At 35.4% G+C, this 20,746-nt stretch overlaps 1 protein-coding gene across 4 annotated transcripts in view; it reads right to left on the bottom strand.

The window, feature by feature from the left end:
• LOC136033294 (TATA box-binding protein-like 1) overlaps positions 1-18,710 on the bottom strand; it is a 45,700-nt gene extending 26,990 nt beyond the window's left edge. For 2 of the 4 annotated variants that reach the window (XM_065714062.1, XM_065714061.1), the window contains exons 1-3: positions 18,487-18,677; positions 13,758-14,073; positions 3,596-3,846 (exon numbers count right to left, since the gene is read on the bottom strand). In XM_065714062.1, coding sequence (XP_065570134.1) covers positions 3,596-3,846; positions 13,758-14,073; positions 18,487-18,491 — 572 coding nt within the window. In that variant the 5' untranslated portion in view covers positions 18,492-18,677. Of the gene's footprint in view, positions 1-3,595; positions 3,847-13,757; positions 14,074-18,486 lie in introns of all 4 variants that reach the window. The other 2 variants (XM_065714063.1, XM_065714060.1) reach the window with 2 other exon arrangements.
• Between the last annotated feature and the right edge of the window lie 2,036 nt (positions 18,711-20,746).

Raw genomic sequence — 20,746 nt, 5'->3', positions numbered from 1 at the left:
ACAGGATTAAGCATCGTGTAGCCATATTTGTCAGAAAGAAAAGAATTAAAGGCGCTAAATGGTGGTTTTGCCCCTGGCCCTGATGGTGTCCCGTTTATCAAACAATCAAACTGGAGTAAGGAGCGACCCGGCTCAATAGTATACGAAACTCTAAAAAATGGAATTTTTAACCAATAGCTACATCAAAAGAATTGTATTTTAATGCTGACTTTAAATATATACGTTTCATCAAGTTTAGTCTTACCCATCAAAAGTTACGAGCCTGGGAAAATTTGCCTTATTTTAGAAAATAGGGGGAAACATCCTCTAAAAGTCATGGAATTTTAACGACAATCTACCACCAGATCTAGCGTATCAGAGAAAGTTAACGTAGAAATTTTAAGCTCTATCTACAATAATGTGGAATTTTGCATTTTTGCCAGAAGACAGATCACGGATGCGTGTTTATTTGTTTGTTTGTTTTTTCCCCAAGGGTGATCGTATCAACCCAGTGGTCCTAGAATGTCGCGAGAGGGCGCATTCTAACGGAAATTAAAAGTTCTAGTGTCCTTTTTAAGTGACCCAAAAAATTGGAGGGCACTTAGGCCCCCTCCAACGCTCATTTTTTTCCAAAATCACCGGATCAAAATTCTGATATAGCCATTTTATTCAGCAGAGTCGAAAAACCCAATAACTATGTCTTTGGGGACGAGTTACTCCTCCACAGTCCCCATGGGAGGGGCGCAGGATTTTCTAGCATTATTTAAAAAAAAAAAACAATGAAAAAATAAATATGAAACAAATTTTCCACTGAAAGCGAGGAGTAGCATTAAAACTTAAGCGAACAGAAATTATTACACATATAGGGTGCACCTCCTCCTAGTACCTTACTCTTTACGCTAAAGTATTCTTAGTAATTTCAACTATTTATTCTACGGCCTTTGTGATTCAGGGGTCATTCTTAAGGACTTGAGACACAATTTAAACTTTAGTGTCAAGAGCGAAGACCCCCCCCCCATATACGTAATAAAAACATACGAATGTAGAAGTTCGTTGCGTAACTTAATTCGTAAGCTTTCACTTGTAATCGAACGCAAGTTGGAAAAGGCACATCTCAGTTATAGCAGCCAGAGGACTTGTCCAGAGGACAAGGGAAAACCTTTACCATAATTAAATAAAAAAAAACAAGTTTTTTTTAGCTGAAAGTAAGGAGCGACATTAAAACTTAAAACGAACAGAAATTACTTCGTATATGCTTCCTCATCAACGCCCCGCTCTTTACGCTAAAGTTTGACTCTTTCTCTCAACTCTGCTTTTTAAAACAGTAAAAAACTTTAGCGTAAAGAGCGTGGCGTTGGTAATTTTTGGGTCACTTAAAAAGGGCACTAGAACTTTTCATTTCCGTTCGAACGAGCCCTCTCGCAAATTTCTAGGACCACTGGGTCGATACGATCACCCCTGGAGAAAAAAAAAAAAAAAAAAACAAAAAAAAAAACAAATAAACACGCATCCGTGATTTGTCTTCTGGCAAAAAATACAAAATTCCACATTTTTGTAGATAGGAGCTAGAAATTTCTACATTAGAGTTCTCTGATACGCTGAATCTGATGGTGTGGTTTTCGTTAAGATTCTATGCCTTTTAGGGGGTCTTTCCCCCTATTTTCTAAAATAGGGCAGATTTTCTCAGGCTCGTAACTTTTGAAGGGTAGGACTAAACTTGATGAAACTTATATATTTAAAATCAGCATTAAAATGCGATTCTTTTGATGTAACTATAGGTATCAAAATTCCGTTTTTTAGAGTTTTGGTTACTATTGAGCCGGGTCGCTCCTTACTACAGTTCGTTACCACGAACTGTTTGATCAGACACTGATTGGAGCAGGGAGCCTTCGGATGCACTAATACCTTTTTAATACTAGCATTCTACCAATAATGCATTCGGAACGCAGCTATGGGGCTTCGAGAAGCCGGTAAAGTAGACATACTCCACCTTAAATACTTTAAGGGAGTACTCGTTCTCCCTACGGCGACATCAACGTTAGTACTAAAAGGAGACCTAGGTATATTTTCCTTTACGTTGACAAGAGCTCTACAAGCAATCCGATATTGATTTCAAGTTATAAAGGTACGAGATGCTAGATCAGCTAGGGCTGTGTATGAAGAAACTGCCGTTTGGGCTGTTCCTAATTGGGTAGATTTTTCGTATTTATAAGATGACGGTTTGGGTTCAAGAGATGATATAACAAGCCTGTTGAGAATGATTGGAGTAAGAGGAATGATGATGTATAGAATGATGGAGTATAGAAGAGCAAAGAATTTAGAAATGGTAGTGCCATGGTAGTGCAAGTTAAATCTAGATATGGAATGGAAGTTTATTTCATTTCAATGTTCCAGTTAAATTTATAAAGATATGCATCCAGTAGAACTATCTGCAAGTGGGAAGGGGGGTGACTTTTGGAGATTTAGGGGAAGCATTGGAGTAAAAACATTGTCAGCTCCGCAATGTGGTGGAGGATGGATTGGGGCATTTTCTCCTGAGGTGCCGTGAGCTATCTCAGACTAGGGTCAAATGGCTGGAGGAAAATTTTGATGAGCTACTTGTTGGCGTTTTTAAATGAACGACTCCACAAACGTTTTCCAATAAAAATTATATCGAATCGTATTATAAACAGGGAGAATTTTCCACAGAGGCGGAGTCCTCCGGAGGAGAATTTTACGCAAAGGAATTGCAACCGATGAGTTTCTCCTAGAGGTAAATTTTTCTTGGAGCTTTCCGGAAAGAATATTTTTCAAATACTTTTAAATTTAAAAATACGATCGTTATTAATACACGGGGAGGAATTTTCAGAGAGGGGGGGGGTTTAACGGGGGTAATTTCCAGGGCGACGGAGAATTTGTGAATTTCATTTCTTTTGAGGTCACATCAAGGCGCGACGGATAAGCTATTAATATTATGACTTTGAAACAGCCAAAAGACAAATTGAACAAAATGGTAGTTTTCCGGTATGAATAGGCTGAAGATGGGCCCAGGGGTCAAAAGCAGTTTTTATTTAGATGTCCTTTGTACTGAAGCTGATTGAAATCCTGGCAAAAAAATAGGGGTTCAATTTGTCTTTCTCTATTGGCAAGAGTAGGAGGAAGAGGCAGTACTGAATTGAGCAAGTCTCAACTCTACAAAAAAAGGTCACTAAAAAATTTAACACCCTAAACATACCTAGACGCTGAATCCAAAATCAAACACAAGCCAACACACAATAACTGAGCATTATCAGAATATCCGAATTATATCTACTCTGATACTATTGCCTGAAGCTTTTTACTTAGGTAAAACTTTTCATTGCTACTTGCAATTAAATTAACTGATACTTATTCAATTAGCAACAACTTAGTTGGCACTTAACAAATTAAAGTTAGTAAATATAGACTAATAATGTAATAACAACAAATAATAAAAAAATAAGAATGAAAATAAATAAAACTAAAAATTAACAAATTAACTTGGTTAGCAATTGGCAATTAGTTAATCAATTTGACACTGGAACATTTAATTATTTATGCATTCTAAGGAATACTAAGCCACATAATCTAACAGTAAAGGAATAGTTCTTCGTATTACCTGATTTGATTTGGATATTCGGCCGAGAAATTTTGAATTTTAATTGCCCAAGGCATTGTACAACTTCCGAGAACATTGACAATCCTATAATTCGACATTCTGACTTTGTAGCCCATTTTTTGGAGGAGTCGGGCAACCCGCCGAGCAGCTATTCTCGCTTCTGTGTTACTTGTTGAGCCCGTCACAGTCACATGACCTGAGGACCAGATACTAGCTGTCACATTGGGTTTTCTCAACTTCATTGTTAACATCTGTAGTAACAGAAATTGGGCTGAATTAGAACACTTTCTATCAGGATAATCTCAAAGGGCCATAACGAAACAATATAGGAAAGAAAGAAAGAAAGACAGAGAGAGAGAGAGAGAGAGAGAGAGAGAGAGAGAGAGAGAGAGAGAGAGAGAGAGAGAGAGAGAGAGAGAGAGAGAGAGAGAAAGAGAGAGAGAGAGAAAGAAAGAGAGAGAGAGAAAAAGAGTAACGCTTCGGTTTTGTTTATTCGCCATCGACTAAATGTTGTAGCTGTCGCCACTCGAACAATTAAAAATTGTGTGTCCCAAAAAGATTTTTCGTTTTCAAAACATGGTGACAAGTTCCGTAAAGTTTCAAATTATGGCGTTTCTGTTTAAGAAAATTTTATTATCTATTTTTCTGACAGTCAATCAGAGTTCAGAGCTCATTTAATTAAAAAAAAAATGTTTGAACAAATAAAAAAAAAAAAAACATCTTATTCCAACCCAGGAGACCTGGAGTGCAGGGAGAGACAGAAAAAGAAAACACAATTAAGTGAGAAAAAAAACACCAAAAAATGAATGGCGCGCCCGTCACGCGAGAGACTTTCCTAAGCCTGAGATATCCACTCTGAAGGGCATGGGGAGACAAAACATGCTAATTCAAAAACCAATAAAAAATAAAACAATAAGAAAGAAAGATTAGAAAAAATCGCTTTGAAGTAAAAAATAAACATATTATAATTTTTTATCGAACTACTAAATGGGTGAAACTTCAGGTAGGATTGTCACAATGTAATACTCCAGGCAACAGTGTAAGCGGTAAAAGGTTGACGTCCAATCTGACTGGCGGGGTGAATGGAATAGAAAGGTTGTCTAAATTAAAAACATGATATGAAGACTAGTCAGAGACAAGAGATGTGCTAATTCTGATGGCAACAAAAATATCGCCGCTTAGTTGAAGCAAAATAATGTTAAAAAAATCAACGCTGATATTTTTCAAAAGAAAGAAATCAGTATTGTGAAAAACATCAAAATCTGAGTTTTGCCCTGAACTACAAAATTTAAGCCAATGTAGTTCTTACTTTTGAAGATGCAGCATTTTCAAGGACTGCGTACATTCATTTAACTCAATACATAACACTTTGTTTCTTTCCCATGCAGTTGATGGTAAGACAATTTGGTTCCGTGTCCACTACCAAAATTACCACAGAACCACTTGCATCAATCCAACTTTCCCTGCCTTTAAAATTATCACAAACGAAAATTATCAATTTAATTATCAAATTATCAACCCCTCGCCCCTGATGATGAGCCCACTCTTAAGATTCTAGACAAGTCAACTCTGTGATATGGACAGAAACGAATGTCTCTTATCTTCAAATGCAAACAAAAATTAGACCCCCCCCCCAAAAAAAAAAAAAAAATTAAATACAAAAAAAGTAAAGCATGAACTTAGGTATCTAACATCTCCCCCTAAAGATGAACACTCTTATCAATTCTCCTTTACAAGTCACTTTCTATGTAAGAAGAACAATTCCCGAACTTTTCAACTTACTCTCATACGACCAGATAAAACTTTTTCCTCTGCAGGAAAATTCTTTATTGTCACAACAACATCTCATACCGTCTCTATTCCCACCACAACTGTTATTACCACGCTACTAATGTTAATCAGCATTACCTACTTCAATAAATAACACAAACAATAAATAATAAAAAAAAGTAAAGCATGAACTTAGGTATCCAACATCTCCCCCTAAATATGAACATTCTTATCAATTCTCGTTTACAAGTCACTTTCTATGTAAGAAGAACAATTCCCGAACTTTTCAACTTACTTTCATACGACCAGATAAAAGTGTTTCCTTTGCAGAAAAATTCTTTATAGCCACAACAACATCTCATACCGTCTCTATTCCCACCACAACTGTTATTACCACGCTACTAATGTTAATCAGCATTACCTACTTCAATAAATAACACATTATTAACAGACATTGCTACTGCTATTAATTACAGGAACTATTTAAGTTAAAAAATTAATATAAATGTTTTTCAACAAAAAGTAAAGAGTCATATTATAGCTTAAACAAGCAGAAATTACCCCAAAGGAAGACATTAACTAACAAAGACTACACCAAACGATGAAGTTGAATTTAAGGAAAAGAAATTGGATATATAAGCGTAGTATTGCCATACCCCCTCAGCCCCATTAAAGCCTAGTATAGTTAACGCTTTACGAAAACCGAAATATACTTTGAACAACTCCTTTTTCTATTATAAATTAAAAAAAAATCCTTCATTCAAAGTAATTTATATCGTTTAGTTTTAATATCAGCTTCATTTCCTGCGGATTTTTTTCTTAGTTACTGTATTAGAAACACCTGTGTTATTTAAGTCATATTTTCGCAAATGCAAATAATAAAATTTGCATTGTATTTTTCCTAGCTGGTGAAAAAATTCTTAATATTTTCATTTATTACCTTTTTCATTTATTATTTCCAGTCAAGGACAAGTCTACATTTGGCAAACTGACAGGCTGTTTCTAACGATGATGCAACGGGATAAATGTTGTACCTAAAAACTGAACGTTGCTACTTTAATGATTGACACACATAGGTGTTGCTAAAGAATTTCTATGGGGGAAGGGAGGGGGGTGGCCAATTTACCCTCTTCTACCAAGACTTGGTTTTACCCGGTCTTCAAGAGTTTTTGCAGGAAGCGTTACCTCCTGCCATCCTGATTGCTAAGCTTATGCTGTCGTAGATAGTGGAATTTACAATTTCAAAGTTGGAAGAAGAAATATAGCCCTTATAGACGCACTAAGACTAAACCCTACTAGGCCGAGAGTCAGAACGTTTTTCCTGGCGGAATATGGCGTCATAATCAAGAAAAGGTGCTTTTTAGGGCACTGTTTTTCAATTCTTTGGGAAGGGATCCGTCGGACAAATCTCAGAAAAAGATCACTTCCCCCTCCCTATACGTGCCAGCATAATCACACTCATTGTTACCAAGGATGTAGTTAGGGATTCTTTCCAGGGGAGCACCCTGCCATCTAGAGGAGGAGAAGAAGTAATTACCGTTTTCCGTCAGAACTTAGATTTACACTCGCAATTAAGGATTTTCTATGGGAGAAATAGGTTTTCTAGAAACGGGGGATACAATCCTGCATTAAGCTATACCTATGCTAGCCCCTTGTTAGTGTCCACCCAACTTAACGTGCAAGCATTTCAAAAGAAACACCCTGAAACAAAACAGTGAATTAATAAATATAAGCAAATCCATCAATAGGCCACTTGCATCAAAAGTGAGAGTCCCTCAAAATCGGCTGGAAGGACACCCAAAAATATCTTCTAATACCCCACTTTAAAGGAGAAACCCAGTTAGCATCCACGATTCCTTGTACTAACTTTCGCGAATACTGTAGGTTGATATAATAAAAATAAAAAGGCCTTAAAACAAACATTTTTAGTCCTTGAGGACAACTAGCAAATACACAATTCAGCTCGTTTTGTTTCTATTCTTTTGTCTCGGGACTACATTCTAATCTGAATTGGATGCGTGGCAGGAACATCCTCTATTGAACGGTACTTCCTCATACTTCCCCATACGTTCACCCGTGCTTCAAAAACTAATACTTTCACAAAATTTCAAAGTTAGGACTTTTTTTTGTCCTGCCAAACAATTTTTGTTTTTTACTCCCCTTCAAAGTTTTATTCAAATATTTCATGGTCAAATAGGAAACCTACATTCTAATCTGAATTGGATCCGTGGCAGGAACATCCTCTATTGAACAGTACTTCCTCATACTTCCCCATACGTTCATCCGTGCTTCAAAAACTAATACTTTCACAAAATTTCAAAGTTAGGACTTTTTTTTGTCCTGCCAAACAATTTTTGTTTTTTACTCCCCTTCAGAGTTTTATTCAAATATTTCATGGTCAAATAGGAAACCCATTCTAAGTGCATATGCCAACAAATTGTCATTAAACTGACATCCAAGATAACAAAAATTAGGCAGAAGTGAGCATCAAATATAAGTACTTTTTACAGTTCATTAAGTTCAAACTTAACATTTCATTTCTTAATTTAAATTGCATTTTCTCAAGCTTCATTTGACACGATAGTAATTACGTTAATAGATTTATTTAACTTGTGCTTTAAACCTTAAAATTTGACAGCTTTGGTTAAGCAAAGTCACTAGAGGTAAACGAAAAAAAAGTCAGTTTTACTCAATAGAAAACATAAAGCTTTTTTATACAGGCCATGAAAATCAACATTGAAACGCTGGATCTTTCCTATTTCAAAGTTAAAATCGGTAAAGAACTCAGAGGTTCTTTTTAATATTGCTCTAGGCTATATGAGCTTGTGTGAAATTTAAAACGGTTATATGGTTTGGAAGATCAATCAGTATACTCATACTCGATCACATAGAAGGGGAGGAGGCTCTCTACCCTTAAAGATATTCCAATGACAATCACCCATAAGAAATTGAGCCATCAAAGCATCATAAAATCAAGACGATTGAATCTGGGATTCATTCTCTAAGAATCAGACCCCTCCTACCCCAAAAAAGTGTTTTCCAAGATTTTAGGTTTCCCCCTCCCAACCCCTCTCCCATGTCACCAGATCAGGTCGAGATTTAAAATAAGAGCTCTGAGACGCGATATCCTTCTAAATATCAAATTTCATTAAAATCTGGTCACCCTTTCGTAAGTTACAAATGCCTCAATTTTCAAAATTACCACCTCCACCCCCTCCCAACTCCACCAAAGAGAGCAGATCCGATCCGGTTATGTCAGTCAAGTATCTTAGACAGGTTTTTATTCTTCTCATCCATTTTCATCCTGATCTCTCCACTTTAAGTATTTTCTAAGATATCCACCCCCCTCCAATGACGCTGGATCCGGTTGAGATTTGAAATAAGAGATCTGAGTTACGAGATCCTTCTAAATATGAAGTTTCATTAAGATCCGATCACTCCTTCGGAAGTTAAAAATACGTCATTTTTTCTAATTTTTCAGAATTAACCACCCCCCCCCCCCAATAGAGCGGATCCGTTCCAATTATGTAAATCACGTATCTAAGACTTCTGCTTCATCCCAATACCTCCAATCTAAGCGTTTTCCATGATTATAGGTTCCCCCACCCCAAAATCCTCCCAGTGTCACCAGATCCGGTCGGGATTTAAAATAAGAGCTTTGAGACACGATATCCTTCTAAATATCAAATTTCATTGAGATCCGATCACCCGTTCGTAAGTTAAAAGTACCTCATTTTTTCCAATTTTTCAGAATGACCCCCCCCCCCAGCTACCCCAAAGAGAGCAGATCCGTTCCGGAGGACTTGTCATAATTTTTCCCACCAAGTTTCATCCCGATCCCTCCACTCTAAGTGTTTTCCAAGATTTTAGGTTTCCCCCTCCCAACCCCCCCAATGTCACCAGATCCAGTCGGGATTTAAAATAACAGCTCTGAGACACGATATCCTTCCAAACATCAAATTTCATTAAGATCTGATCAACCCACATTAGCATCACCACTTGTCACGCAAATTGGTAGGGACGCAAATTGGTAGAACTCACAATATGCTTTTAAACATGCAATTACTCAAGTTTGCGATTTGGCTCTTTTTTTATAATAAATTCCAGTCACTTTTAGTTCCATTTTAGATCAGAAACGGTTGCACACATAAATCTTGTCTGAGTCATTACTATCTTCGTCAGTTAGTTCCATGTGCCCCTATGAATGATACTTTCCACTTGTTAGGACATTAAATGAGCAGCTAGAATTATTATTATTATTATTTAGAATTATAATAATTATTATTTATTATTTGTATTGTTTTTATTATTTATATTATTTTATTATTCATATTGTTTTTATTATTTATATTATTTATTATTTAGGATTATTATTTATTAACGAGATTTGATACCTTAAAGGATCACCCCATCCTGTACATTGTAAGCTATTTTAGTTTGTGTGGCCAAACTATTTAGAATTGGCCACACAAACCATTTGACTATTTTATGGTTGAAAAACCATTTAACTTCTCTGATTTTGTCCTGGAGATAGAGACGTTCAATATTAATGTAAGTTACATCATCACTACTACTACTACTACTACTACTAACAACTCATTGCAGCACCAAGCCACCTGAGGCCAACAGGCCTACACACACTCCTCCACCATCTTCGTCTATTCAAAGCCTTCCTGTTTACACCCTCCCAAGAAGTTCCCATTTACCTTAAACCTTGTATCATTAGAAAGGGTGATTTTGTTTTTACCTGATTGCATAGAGTAAGGAAGTTCAGTTTTTTGAAGTTCAGGAAACAGCAGTCCCTAAAAATATTTGAGCCTCCTGCTTAGAAAACATTAACAACCAGCTGAAATATTTTTTTTTCTTTGATTATTATTATTATTCTGCATATTTGCTTTGACTTTCATGATTAGAGATTAGTCAAAACTTGGTTGTTTTATTTTCTTCTTTGTTTGTTTTGTTCCTTTGTTAAGAGTTTTGTTTGTTAATTATTGGTTGCCCAGTATCAAGTGCTTTCATGTCTTTCTTTGGACAGCCATTTGGACTGATGTTACTGGTTATATAATTTCATAATTAAATGGGCACGACCTCTTAAGGTCGTTCTTTAACTGTGTTTGCAATCAAGGGATAATATACGTTGTATTCCCCTTAAAATAAAAGAGAAATTGAGTTTAAATTGTGTGCCAAATTTTGATACAGCAATTCTAGATAACATGGTAAGATAAACATTTATTCTTTGTTCTTCTTTATTCTTATTCTTTGTTTCATTCTGGCACCATTTTTAAACTGCCACTTCAATTTTTAATTCTTACAATTGAAGACAATAATAAATAATATGTACCAGAAGAGACAAAACCAAAAAAGCATAAAAATGTGTCTTTTTAGATGAAATACTTGAAGCCAAATCCCCAAAGGGTGAATATTGAAAGATTTTAATGAAAACTTTAAAAAGACTCTAAAAGGGGTAGGGGGAGAGGCAAAGGGTGCAATCTATGGAAGAAAAAAGATCAGATACAACAACAGTCATAACTTAACTCCCAACATCAAACTACATTTAATAGAAAAACTAAAAATATTTTAATACAGTGATTAAGATTCCAATCTATGCATCATTTTTGGTCTACAGTCATCTTTAAATGGCACAGAGAACTGATGGACTATTTGAATTACCCTTATTGTATACCAAACTACCTTAGTTCTGCCATAGGATGGATGATACTCTAATTAGCCATTATGGCTAATTGCCATGGCTTTTCTCTAATTAGCCATGGCTCTCAAGTCTGTGTACCAAACTACCTTAGTTCTGCCACAGGATATATATATATATATATATATATATATATATATATATATATATATATATATATATATATATATATATATATATAGACTATCATCAAGTAGTGAAAAGATTAATTTTTATACACTATGTAAAAGTTATACCAGCTTTGTCTCTCACAGAGACTATCTGTCATGGCTTTACTCTAATTAGCTATTATAGCTAATTGCCACAGCTTTACTCTAATTAGCCATGGCTCTCAAGTCTGTGTACCAAACTACCTTAGTTCTGCCACAGGATTAATGATAGACTATCATCAAGTAGTGAAAAGATTAATTTTTATACACTATGTAAAAGTTATGCCAGCTTTGCCTCTCACAAAGACTATCTGTCTTGGCTTTACTGTAACTAAACATGGCTCTCAAGTCTTTCATTAGTTCCACCAAGTTGATATTCAAAAATCAACGGACAAAATCAGTAAATAAATCAGATGCAGTAGTAGAGAAGACTTAGTAGTAGAAGAAGAAACAAAAACCAATTGGATAGGACCACCCACAAAAGGTTCTATCTCTCATAACCAGGTTGTCAATCTTGTTCTAAGTTTGATACAAGACAAAGATATTAATTTATATAATAAGTAATAATATAAGACAGAGATATTAGTTATATACAATAGTTTGCTGGTGATTAAAACAAGAGATTCAAGAATTTGGACATGTTCAAATTCTAAGTTGAATATGAATCCAAAACTCTTATTCTCTGCAAATAATTTAGATCCAGATGCCTGAAAAGTTTTTTTTTTTTTTTTAATAAAAAAACAAAACTTTTTGTAGTTTATTTTAGATGTTTAGTTTTGTTTCTTTGTTAGTCGTGAAATGCCGTAAGGCTAATTTTTTTTTTCTTTTTCTTTTTGTCCATAGTGTTTAGCTTTAGAATAGAAAGTGAAATACTTTTTGTAAGTTGAATCACTAAATAAATTCATATATTTTTTTTTTTTCATGCCTGAAAAGTATGCCAATCAGTTTTGAGAACCATGGACTAATGACTAGGTGGTTGATAAATTTCAAATCACTAACTATACAGATACTTGAAAATAGGCCTATGTTTAGAAAAAATTAAGGACTTGGTTCTGAAACTATGGCAGATTTGTGATATTGAGTTTGAAATATAAGTGTACAATAGCATTCAAAAGACTTCATTCTAGATTCAAATCCAGATAATAATGAAAATAATCCTGTATTAGAAGCCAAATCACAATTCATACATCCCTGGCTGCGACCCCCCTCCCCTCTGTGGCTAATTGTGAGTATTTAATCGAATAATAGAAAATTAAGCTCTGTAATGATATATTTGACACCTTTCCACCCAAATAAGTTAAGAGTACTTTTATTTGATTTTTTCCTCCACATCATTTTCTAAAAAAAACGTATTTTTCTTTAACCTGCTTTGTTTTCCATTGAAAAGGGTTTTTTTAAGGGGTCCTGAAGTGCCTGGATTACAAGCTAAATTTGGCATTACTATTTTTGTAAAATGCTTTCACATTTTAATTTCATTTTACAAGAATTAAGATTGACTCAAACAATGGTAGATCCAGGGGACCCTCCCCCAAGATTTTTTTCTGGCGCCCTAATTCCTTGTTTTTTTTTCTGTTTTCACTCTTTTTTTTAAATAAATTTATTGACTTATGTCAATTATTGGGGTCCTTGTCAGATCCCCCTCCCCAAAGAAAAATGGCAAGATTATTTCCTAATATTGTTGCTCAAACACATAAAAAAGAAAAAAAAAGAACAAAAAAAACATAATTATGATTAAATAGCACAATCACAACATTCCCTTCCCTTTTCCCTGCACTTCAGTGAATATAAAGGGTTTTCTTCAGATGATTTTTCCTAGAGAAGGGTCTAAAATTAACAGGAAATTGTACTTCCAGACCATTACTTTTTAGTTTCTCTATGATGGAAAATTCTGGCTTAACTTAGTTTGTTAGTCAGGGAAAGTTTATAAGGTTGGTAGAAACTAACTAAATTCACCAATTCAATACATTGACATTAACAAAACAAAATGAACTTACAACATTTTCTGTGTAAATTTTTTCCATAATATAAATATATTTTCTGTAAATAAATATATCAAAAAAATTGGATTGTTATGTTTATTTTAAATTTATAAGTTTAGGTAAATTTAGTGTCACCCATCAAAGGTTATGAGCCTGAGAAAATTTGCCTGAGTTTTGTACAACAGGGTAAACATCCACCAAAAGTCACAAAATCTTAGCAAAAATATCACCATCAGATTCAGCATATCAGTGGGTCCCACTGTAGAGGTTTCAAGTTTCTATCTGCAAAAACATGGGATTCTGATTTTTTTTTTTTCCAGAAGAAAATCATGGAAGTGGGTTTACTTGTTATTTATTTTTGTTTTCCCCAAGGGGTGATTGTATTGACCCAGTGAACTTAGAATGTTGAGAAAGGGCTCATTCTAATGGAAATGAAAAGTTCTAGTTCCCTTTTTAAGTAAAAAAAAAAAATTGGAGGTAAACTAGGCCCCCTCCCATGCCACTTTTTCCAAAATCATACAATCAAAATTTCTAAAAGCAAAACAAAATGAACTTACAGCATTTTCTCTCCTAAATTCAACATTGAATCCAGTCATAGCAATAGACTTGAGGTTCAAATGGCATTTGACACTGTAACTACACACTACATTACTGATTGTAATGTCAATTTCTGGAGTTTCATCTTGAGTCTCTTGCTCTTTCGATGAGCTATCACTGTTTAGATTATTGCTGACAACTCCATGTTTATTGTCATGATTGCCATTTGTGTATGGTACATTTGCTGAACTTTTACTATAAACACTTCCATACATCTGCAATGACTGAGCTGAACCACCATGAATACTGTCCTGATAATAGCTAGTCATACTATTTCTGAAAAATACACAACTATACTTAAAAGACTTGGTTTAATAGCAATGAGTTCCAGTTTAAGTGTTTGTTTTTCAGTTTGCATTTTGGGTTTAGTGTTGTCCTATTTTCTTCTAGATGTTTATATCAATTTCAGTTTACTATTAAATCTCAAGCCATAAAGCGAGGCTTAACCTACAAATAACCTTACAGATGGTATATTTATGATTTAGAACATAGTACATTTTGTCTTTTTTATATTAAATTTGTTTGTTTATTATGTACATCAAGGACCATAGGGTTTAACAATTCAATTTCTGTACAGCAGTAGCTTTAAGAAGTGGTGGTGGGATTTTTAAGGATTTTAATTGGCATGCTGAATTTATTAGTAATTTATAATGTGAAATATTGACAAACTCAGCATTTAAGATCATTTATAAAAGAATGTCACCTTTTCTGACTCCTTTACTTTTATTGAAGCAAAAGATGAAACCAAACAAGAGCTAAGAGCTCATATGGCATGAGCTCTAGCAAAATTCTAAGAATCAATTGATTGATACAAAAGGAAAATCAGAGGTTTAATACTGGTCAGGATTTAAAATAAGAGCTCTGAGACACAAGGTCTTTAAAGCATAAAAATTTATTAGATCTGACCACCAATTTGCATGTTAAAAATACCACATTTTTCCTCTCTCTTCAGCCCCCAGATGGTTGAATCGGGGAAAACAACATTATCAAGTCAAATTGTGCAGGTCCCCGACACACCTACCAATTTTTATCATCCTAGCCATGTCCAGATGCACCAGATTTGCCAAAGTACTGGACCCCCCCCAAACTCCCCCAAAGAGAGTGGATCCAGTCCAGTTACATCAATCACATATCTACACGATTTGCTTATTCTACCCACCATGTTTCATCCTGATCTCTCCACTCTAAGCATTTTCCAAAATTTCTGGTTTCCCCCTCCAACTCCCCCAAATGTAACCAGATCTGGCTGGGATTTAAAATAAGAGCTCTGAGACATGAATTCCTTCTAAATATCATACTTCATTAAGATCTTGTCACCTGTTTGTAAGTTAAAAATACCTCGATCTTTCTGAAGTAATACCCCCCCCCAACTCCCCCCATAGAGAGCAGATTCAGTCTGGTTATGTCAATCATGTATCTAGGACTTGTGCTTATTCTTCCCGCCAAGTTCCATCCCAATCTCTCCACTCAAAGCATTTTCAAGATTTCATTTCCTTTTCCAACTCCCCCAATATCCCCAGATACAGTCATGATTTAAAATAAGAGCTCCAAGACACAAAGTCCTTCTAAATATCAGATTTCATTAAGATCTGATCACCCATTTGTAAGTTAAAAATACCTCATTTTTTCAATTTTTCCTCTCCCTCCAGCCCCCCAGATGGTCAAATTGGGGAAACAACTGTTATCAAGTCCATTTGTGCAGGTCCCTGACACACCCACCAATTTTCATCATCCTAGCATGCCCAAAAGCACTGGAAATCCCCCCCAACTCCCCCAAAGAGAGCAGATCTGGTCTAGTTAAGTCAATAACATATCTAGAACTTGTGTTTATTCTTCCCATCAAGTTTCATCCTGATCTCTCCACTCTAAGTGTTTTCCAAGATCTGTTTTCTTCTAAATGTTTATATCAATTTCAGTTTACTGTTAAATCCCAAGCCATAAAGCTAGGCCTAACCTACGAATAGCCTTACAAATGGTATATTTATGATTTAGAACATAGTACCAATTTACTTGAATGATTTTCAGCATAGTTCAGCTCATATTTTTTTCAAGATTTCTGTTTCTGCTCTCTACACTCCTATGTACCTGGGTCCAATTCAAATTGAAAATAAAGCATCTGAGACATAAGATCTTTCTATATATCAAGTTTCATTAAGACCTGATCACCCATTCATAAGATAAAGATACCTCTATTTCACATTTTCTAAGATTTCTGGTTTACCCCTCCAACTCCCCCCAAAATCGCCAGATCTGGTCAGGATTTTAAATAAGAACTCTGAAGCACAAAACCCTTGTAGATATCAAATTTCATTGAGATCTGATCACCCATTCATAAGTTAAACATACCTCATTTTTTTCTAATTTTTCCAAATTAACCCCCCCCCCCCAACTCCCCCAAAGAGAGGCAGTCTGGTCTGGTTATTTCAATCATGTATCTAGGACTTATGCTTATTTTCCCCACCAAGTATCATCATGATCTCTCTACTCTAAGAATTTTCTATGATTTCTAGTTTCTTCCTCCAACTCCCCCCAATGTCAACATATCTGGTCAGGATTTAAAATAAGAGCTCTGAGAAACAAGGTACTTCCAAAAATCTAATTTCATTAGGATCCAATCACCCACTTATAAGTTAAAAATGCCTCATTTTTTCTAATTTTTCCAAATTACCAAATAGGTCCCCACAACTCCCCCAAAGAGAGCAAATCTGGTCCAGTTATGTCAATCATGTATCTAGGACTTGTGCTTATTCTTTGCACCAAGTTTCATCCCAATCTCTCCACTCTATGTGTTTTCCAAGATTTCAAGACCCCCCAACAACACTGGATCCAGTTGAGATTTAAAATAAGAGGTCTGGGTTATGAGGTCCTTCTAAATATCAAATTTCATTATGATCCAATCACTCAGTCATAAGTTAAAAACACCCTTTTTTCTAATCTCTCTGAATTAACCCCTCCCCCCAACTCCCCCATAGAGACTGGATCTGTTCCAGTTATGTCAATTATGTATCTAGGACTTGTGCTTATTTTTCCTGCTAAGTTTCATCCTGATCCCTCTACTCTAAGCATTTTCCAAGATTTCAGGTTTCCCTCTCCAACTCCCTGCAATGTCACCAGATCTGTCAGGGATTTAAAATAAGAGCTCATTTAAAATAAGAGACACAATATCCTTCTAAACATCAAATTTCATTAGGATCCAATCACCCATTTGTAAGTTAAAAATACCTCATTTTTCTGAACTAAATGTCCCCCCACTCCCCAATATGGTCAAAGTGGGGAAACAACTATTCCTAATTTAATCTGGTCCCTGATACACCTACCAAATTTCATTGTCCTAGCTTATCTGGAAGTGCCCAAACCAGCAAAACCAGGAAAGACAAATAGATAGATTAACAGAAATTGTGATTGCTATATGTCACTTGGTAAGTATCAAGTGCCATAAAAACCCATACAATGCTGATTTTTCTTAGGTTTTCATGTAGGCTAATTTATGTTTATTGTCAAATATATACTGAAAAAATATAACAAATTACTTGAATTTTTCAAGTCTAGTGCATAATAACAGTAAGAAAAAAAAAAATGCAAGAACCCAGTCATATGGGAGAGGCATGGGTTGATGGCCTTCCCATTTCAGCTTGTTATAGTTTCATGTATGAAAATCTCACAAGACTTAGTAGGGATCCTGCAAACTGGGTTAAGGACCTGCCTCCTCAAAAGATTTGATATCTCTAAACAGCTTTGCCTTTTTGGAAAAAAATGCATAACAAAAAATACATATTAGGCTATATTTTAAGCTTCTGCTGTATTTTTTGGCAAAATTAGGTCTTAAATAAATGGCCAAATCACATGCAAAAAAAGGTGCTGTTCTCTTACTTCCTTGCAGTAAAATTGACTTATTATGCCCTTTAGGCAAAAGTACATCTTGTATCTTTGTCCTGATGTAAAATAAAAATAAGATTTAACTAGTTATTCTAATTTTTGAAGTAATAGAAAACAAGAAAATTATGATTCTAAAACAAGTTTGCTATCGTATATTTGAGGGTTTTCAAGTCCTATTTAGGCCTATGTCCTGCCAAAATACATCTGTCCTACTGGTGGAGTGTGTGTCCTACATTGTGAATCACTGGTTTGGAGCAATACTTAGATTCATGGCTTATTAAGCATTATGGCCATATCATTTAGGAGACACCAGCTTACAGTCAGTAAGGAAAATACCTAGAGAATGTGGTTGACTATAAGTTGAAGTTTTGTAGTCATATACAAGCTCAAGTTGCAAAACAATACAAGTCCTTAGTCCTATAAAGCAAACATTCACTACCAAAAAGCCATGTATGACAGTGAAGCTTTAAAAAAAAACATGGTCTACCTCTGCCTGGAAATTGGCACTGAGAGTAGGCTAGCCTATTTTCAGAATGTAGCCTAGAATGTTTCCTTTTGAGTGAGCCTAGGCTAATTTTATACTACTAAAATTAGCTTTATAACTAAGCTAGCCTAATTACATAAGAATATTATGAACATACCTCCCCCCACCTCCTGGTAGTCCCATTTGTAATCGTAATAATGTAATCTCCTTTACCCTAAATCATGGCTCTTAGCCTATATTAAATAGAATAGATAAGGCTATATTCAACTTAGAGTATATATTCTATGCAAATCTGACAGGTTAACAATATTAACTTTTAATTAACTTACTGCATGGCATCACCAAAGGATAATAAAAGCTACAAAGAAATATATAGTGCCATATCTGACAAGTATTCCTGTAATCCTTAGACAAAGTAACTGGACTACAATAACGCTTTAGAGGATTTAAATACTGGTAGCCCAATATGTAATGAGCAATATTAGCATCAGCTTATCATAATTAAGGAAATATTTCCATTGGCTACCTCTTTCAGGCAATGCTAATTGATAATTACGATGAATTTTAAGTTCAAACGCCATCTAAATTTAGGAATAAGAAAAAAGTAGGTAACGGAGAAACCCTTCCCTTCTTTTAGGTTGTGATTAAAGAATATATTCAAAAATGCAAAAAATGAAAAGCACAAGTATTTTATTCCGGTATTTTGACTGTATTTGTTTTTGCAAATAGTAATGTAATTTTCTATTTATTTTAAAGAAAATAAATATTGTGATCCTTCCGTGTCATTGTTGGGTGATGTGTTCCAACAATTAATTAATAGAAGTCCTAAGTACTCGATTAAAATCACACTAACCATTACTACTAAGAATTCCAAGTAAATAATTACCTTAAATTACCTTTAGTTGCAGCTTGGAGCGATATAAGGATTTTTCATCCATGTGATGCTCCACTGATGAAAAAAATTATTTTGGTGTAGGTTGTGGTTGTTGATCTAGACTCTTGTGCAGGACTCTGTAGCTTCCCAATTGTAAAGGAACTCCTGGTAGAGCCATTCCTTATCAAGGTGGGACTTGAAAGTTTCGGTTGAAGTTACAGAAACTGTTTCCTCAGACAGTTGATTTCACAGATTGATGACTCTTTGGCTGAAGAAATGACTTCTATGTCTACTCGTGGAATGCTGCATGGGGAGCTTCATTGAATGTCCTCTAATGCCAGAATGCAAGGGCTCTGCAAAGAGACCGGGAAGGGTGTTTTTAGATAGGAAATTTTTGGTTAAAATCGTATCATCCCTTTTTCTTCGGTATATCAGTGTAGGCAGCTTCTCGACTAAAATCACAGTAACCATTACTGCTAAGACTCTTGTGGAGGACTCTGTAGCTTCCCAATTGTAAAGGAACTCCTGGCAGAGACATTCACTATCAAGGTGGTACTTTAACATGTTGGTTGAAGTTGCAGAAACTGTTTCCTCAGACAGTTGATTCCAGAGATTGATGACTCTCTGAATGAAGAAATGACTTCTATGTATACTCGTGGAATGCTGCATGGAAAGCTTCATTGAATGTCCTCTAGTACCAGATTGCAAGGGCTCTGCAAAGAGACCGGGAAGGGTGTTTCTAGAAAGGACTTCTTTGATTAATATCACATCACCCCTTTTTCTTCGGCATGTCAGTGTCGGCAGCTTTAAACGCCGTAATCTTTCTTCGTATAGAAATTTATTCATGCTGCTAACCATCTTAGTTGCAAGACGCTGGACATCCTCAAGCAACTTCTTATCTTTTTTGAAAAAAGGGGCTGCCAATGGCATTCCGACCTCCAGACGTGGTCGTACAAGCGCCTTCTATAACTTCAAAAAAAACTCTTAGGTGTCGGCTGGAGATGGTTCTTTTTATGATACCGAGGTATTTATTTGCAGAAGATGAAACAGAGTTAGCATGGCTGCTAAACTTTAATTGGTAATCAGCAATAACTTCAAGATCTCTTTCATCGGAAAGAGCAGAAAGCAAGTTGTCTTGAAGGAAATGCTTATGATGCTTATTGTGTTTGTCAAAATGGATGACGTGGCACTTGTTAACATTAAAAGTGAGGAGCCACATGTTAGCCCATCTTCCTAGACTGTCAAGATTTGTTTGAATTGATTGCTGGTCAGAGGGAGTAGCCACTTTTCCAACCAGTTTTGAGTCATCCACATAAAGGGTAATAAGATTTGAAAGAAGGGTGGGTAGATCGTTAACATAGAAATTGAAAAGTGTTGGTCCAAGAATTGTGCCCTGGGACACGCCACTTAATACAGGTGTGGGAGAAGAGAAATGAAGAGTTCCTTGTGAATCAAAACTCTGACAATCTGTGATCTTTAAGAGAAGAAGCCGATAATCCACTGTACAACACCTTCATTGACCCCTGCAGCCTTCAGTTTAATTATTAGGAATTCATGATAAACCTAGTTGAATGACATACTCTACACTTTCATGACAAAACTATACGACACAAATGTTTATATGCCTATCTACAATGTTAAGGAAAAGGGTCGGGTATCTAAATGCCTTTAGTCTTTAGAATATATATTGTGACGCCAATGCATGCTAGAAGCCT

This window comes from Artemia franciscana, chromosome 11, assembly GCF_032884065.1.
Source record: "Artemia franciscana chromosome 11, ASM3288406v1, whole genome shotgun sequence".
Classification (NCBI taxonomy): domain Eukaryota; kingdom Metazoa; phylum Arthropoda; class Branchiopoda; order Anostraca; family Artemiidae; genus Artemia; species Artemia franciscana.
Note: the sequence above shows the minus strand (reverse complement) of the source record. Positions and strands in the feature narration are given on the sequence as shown.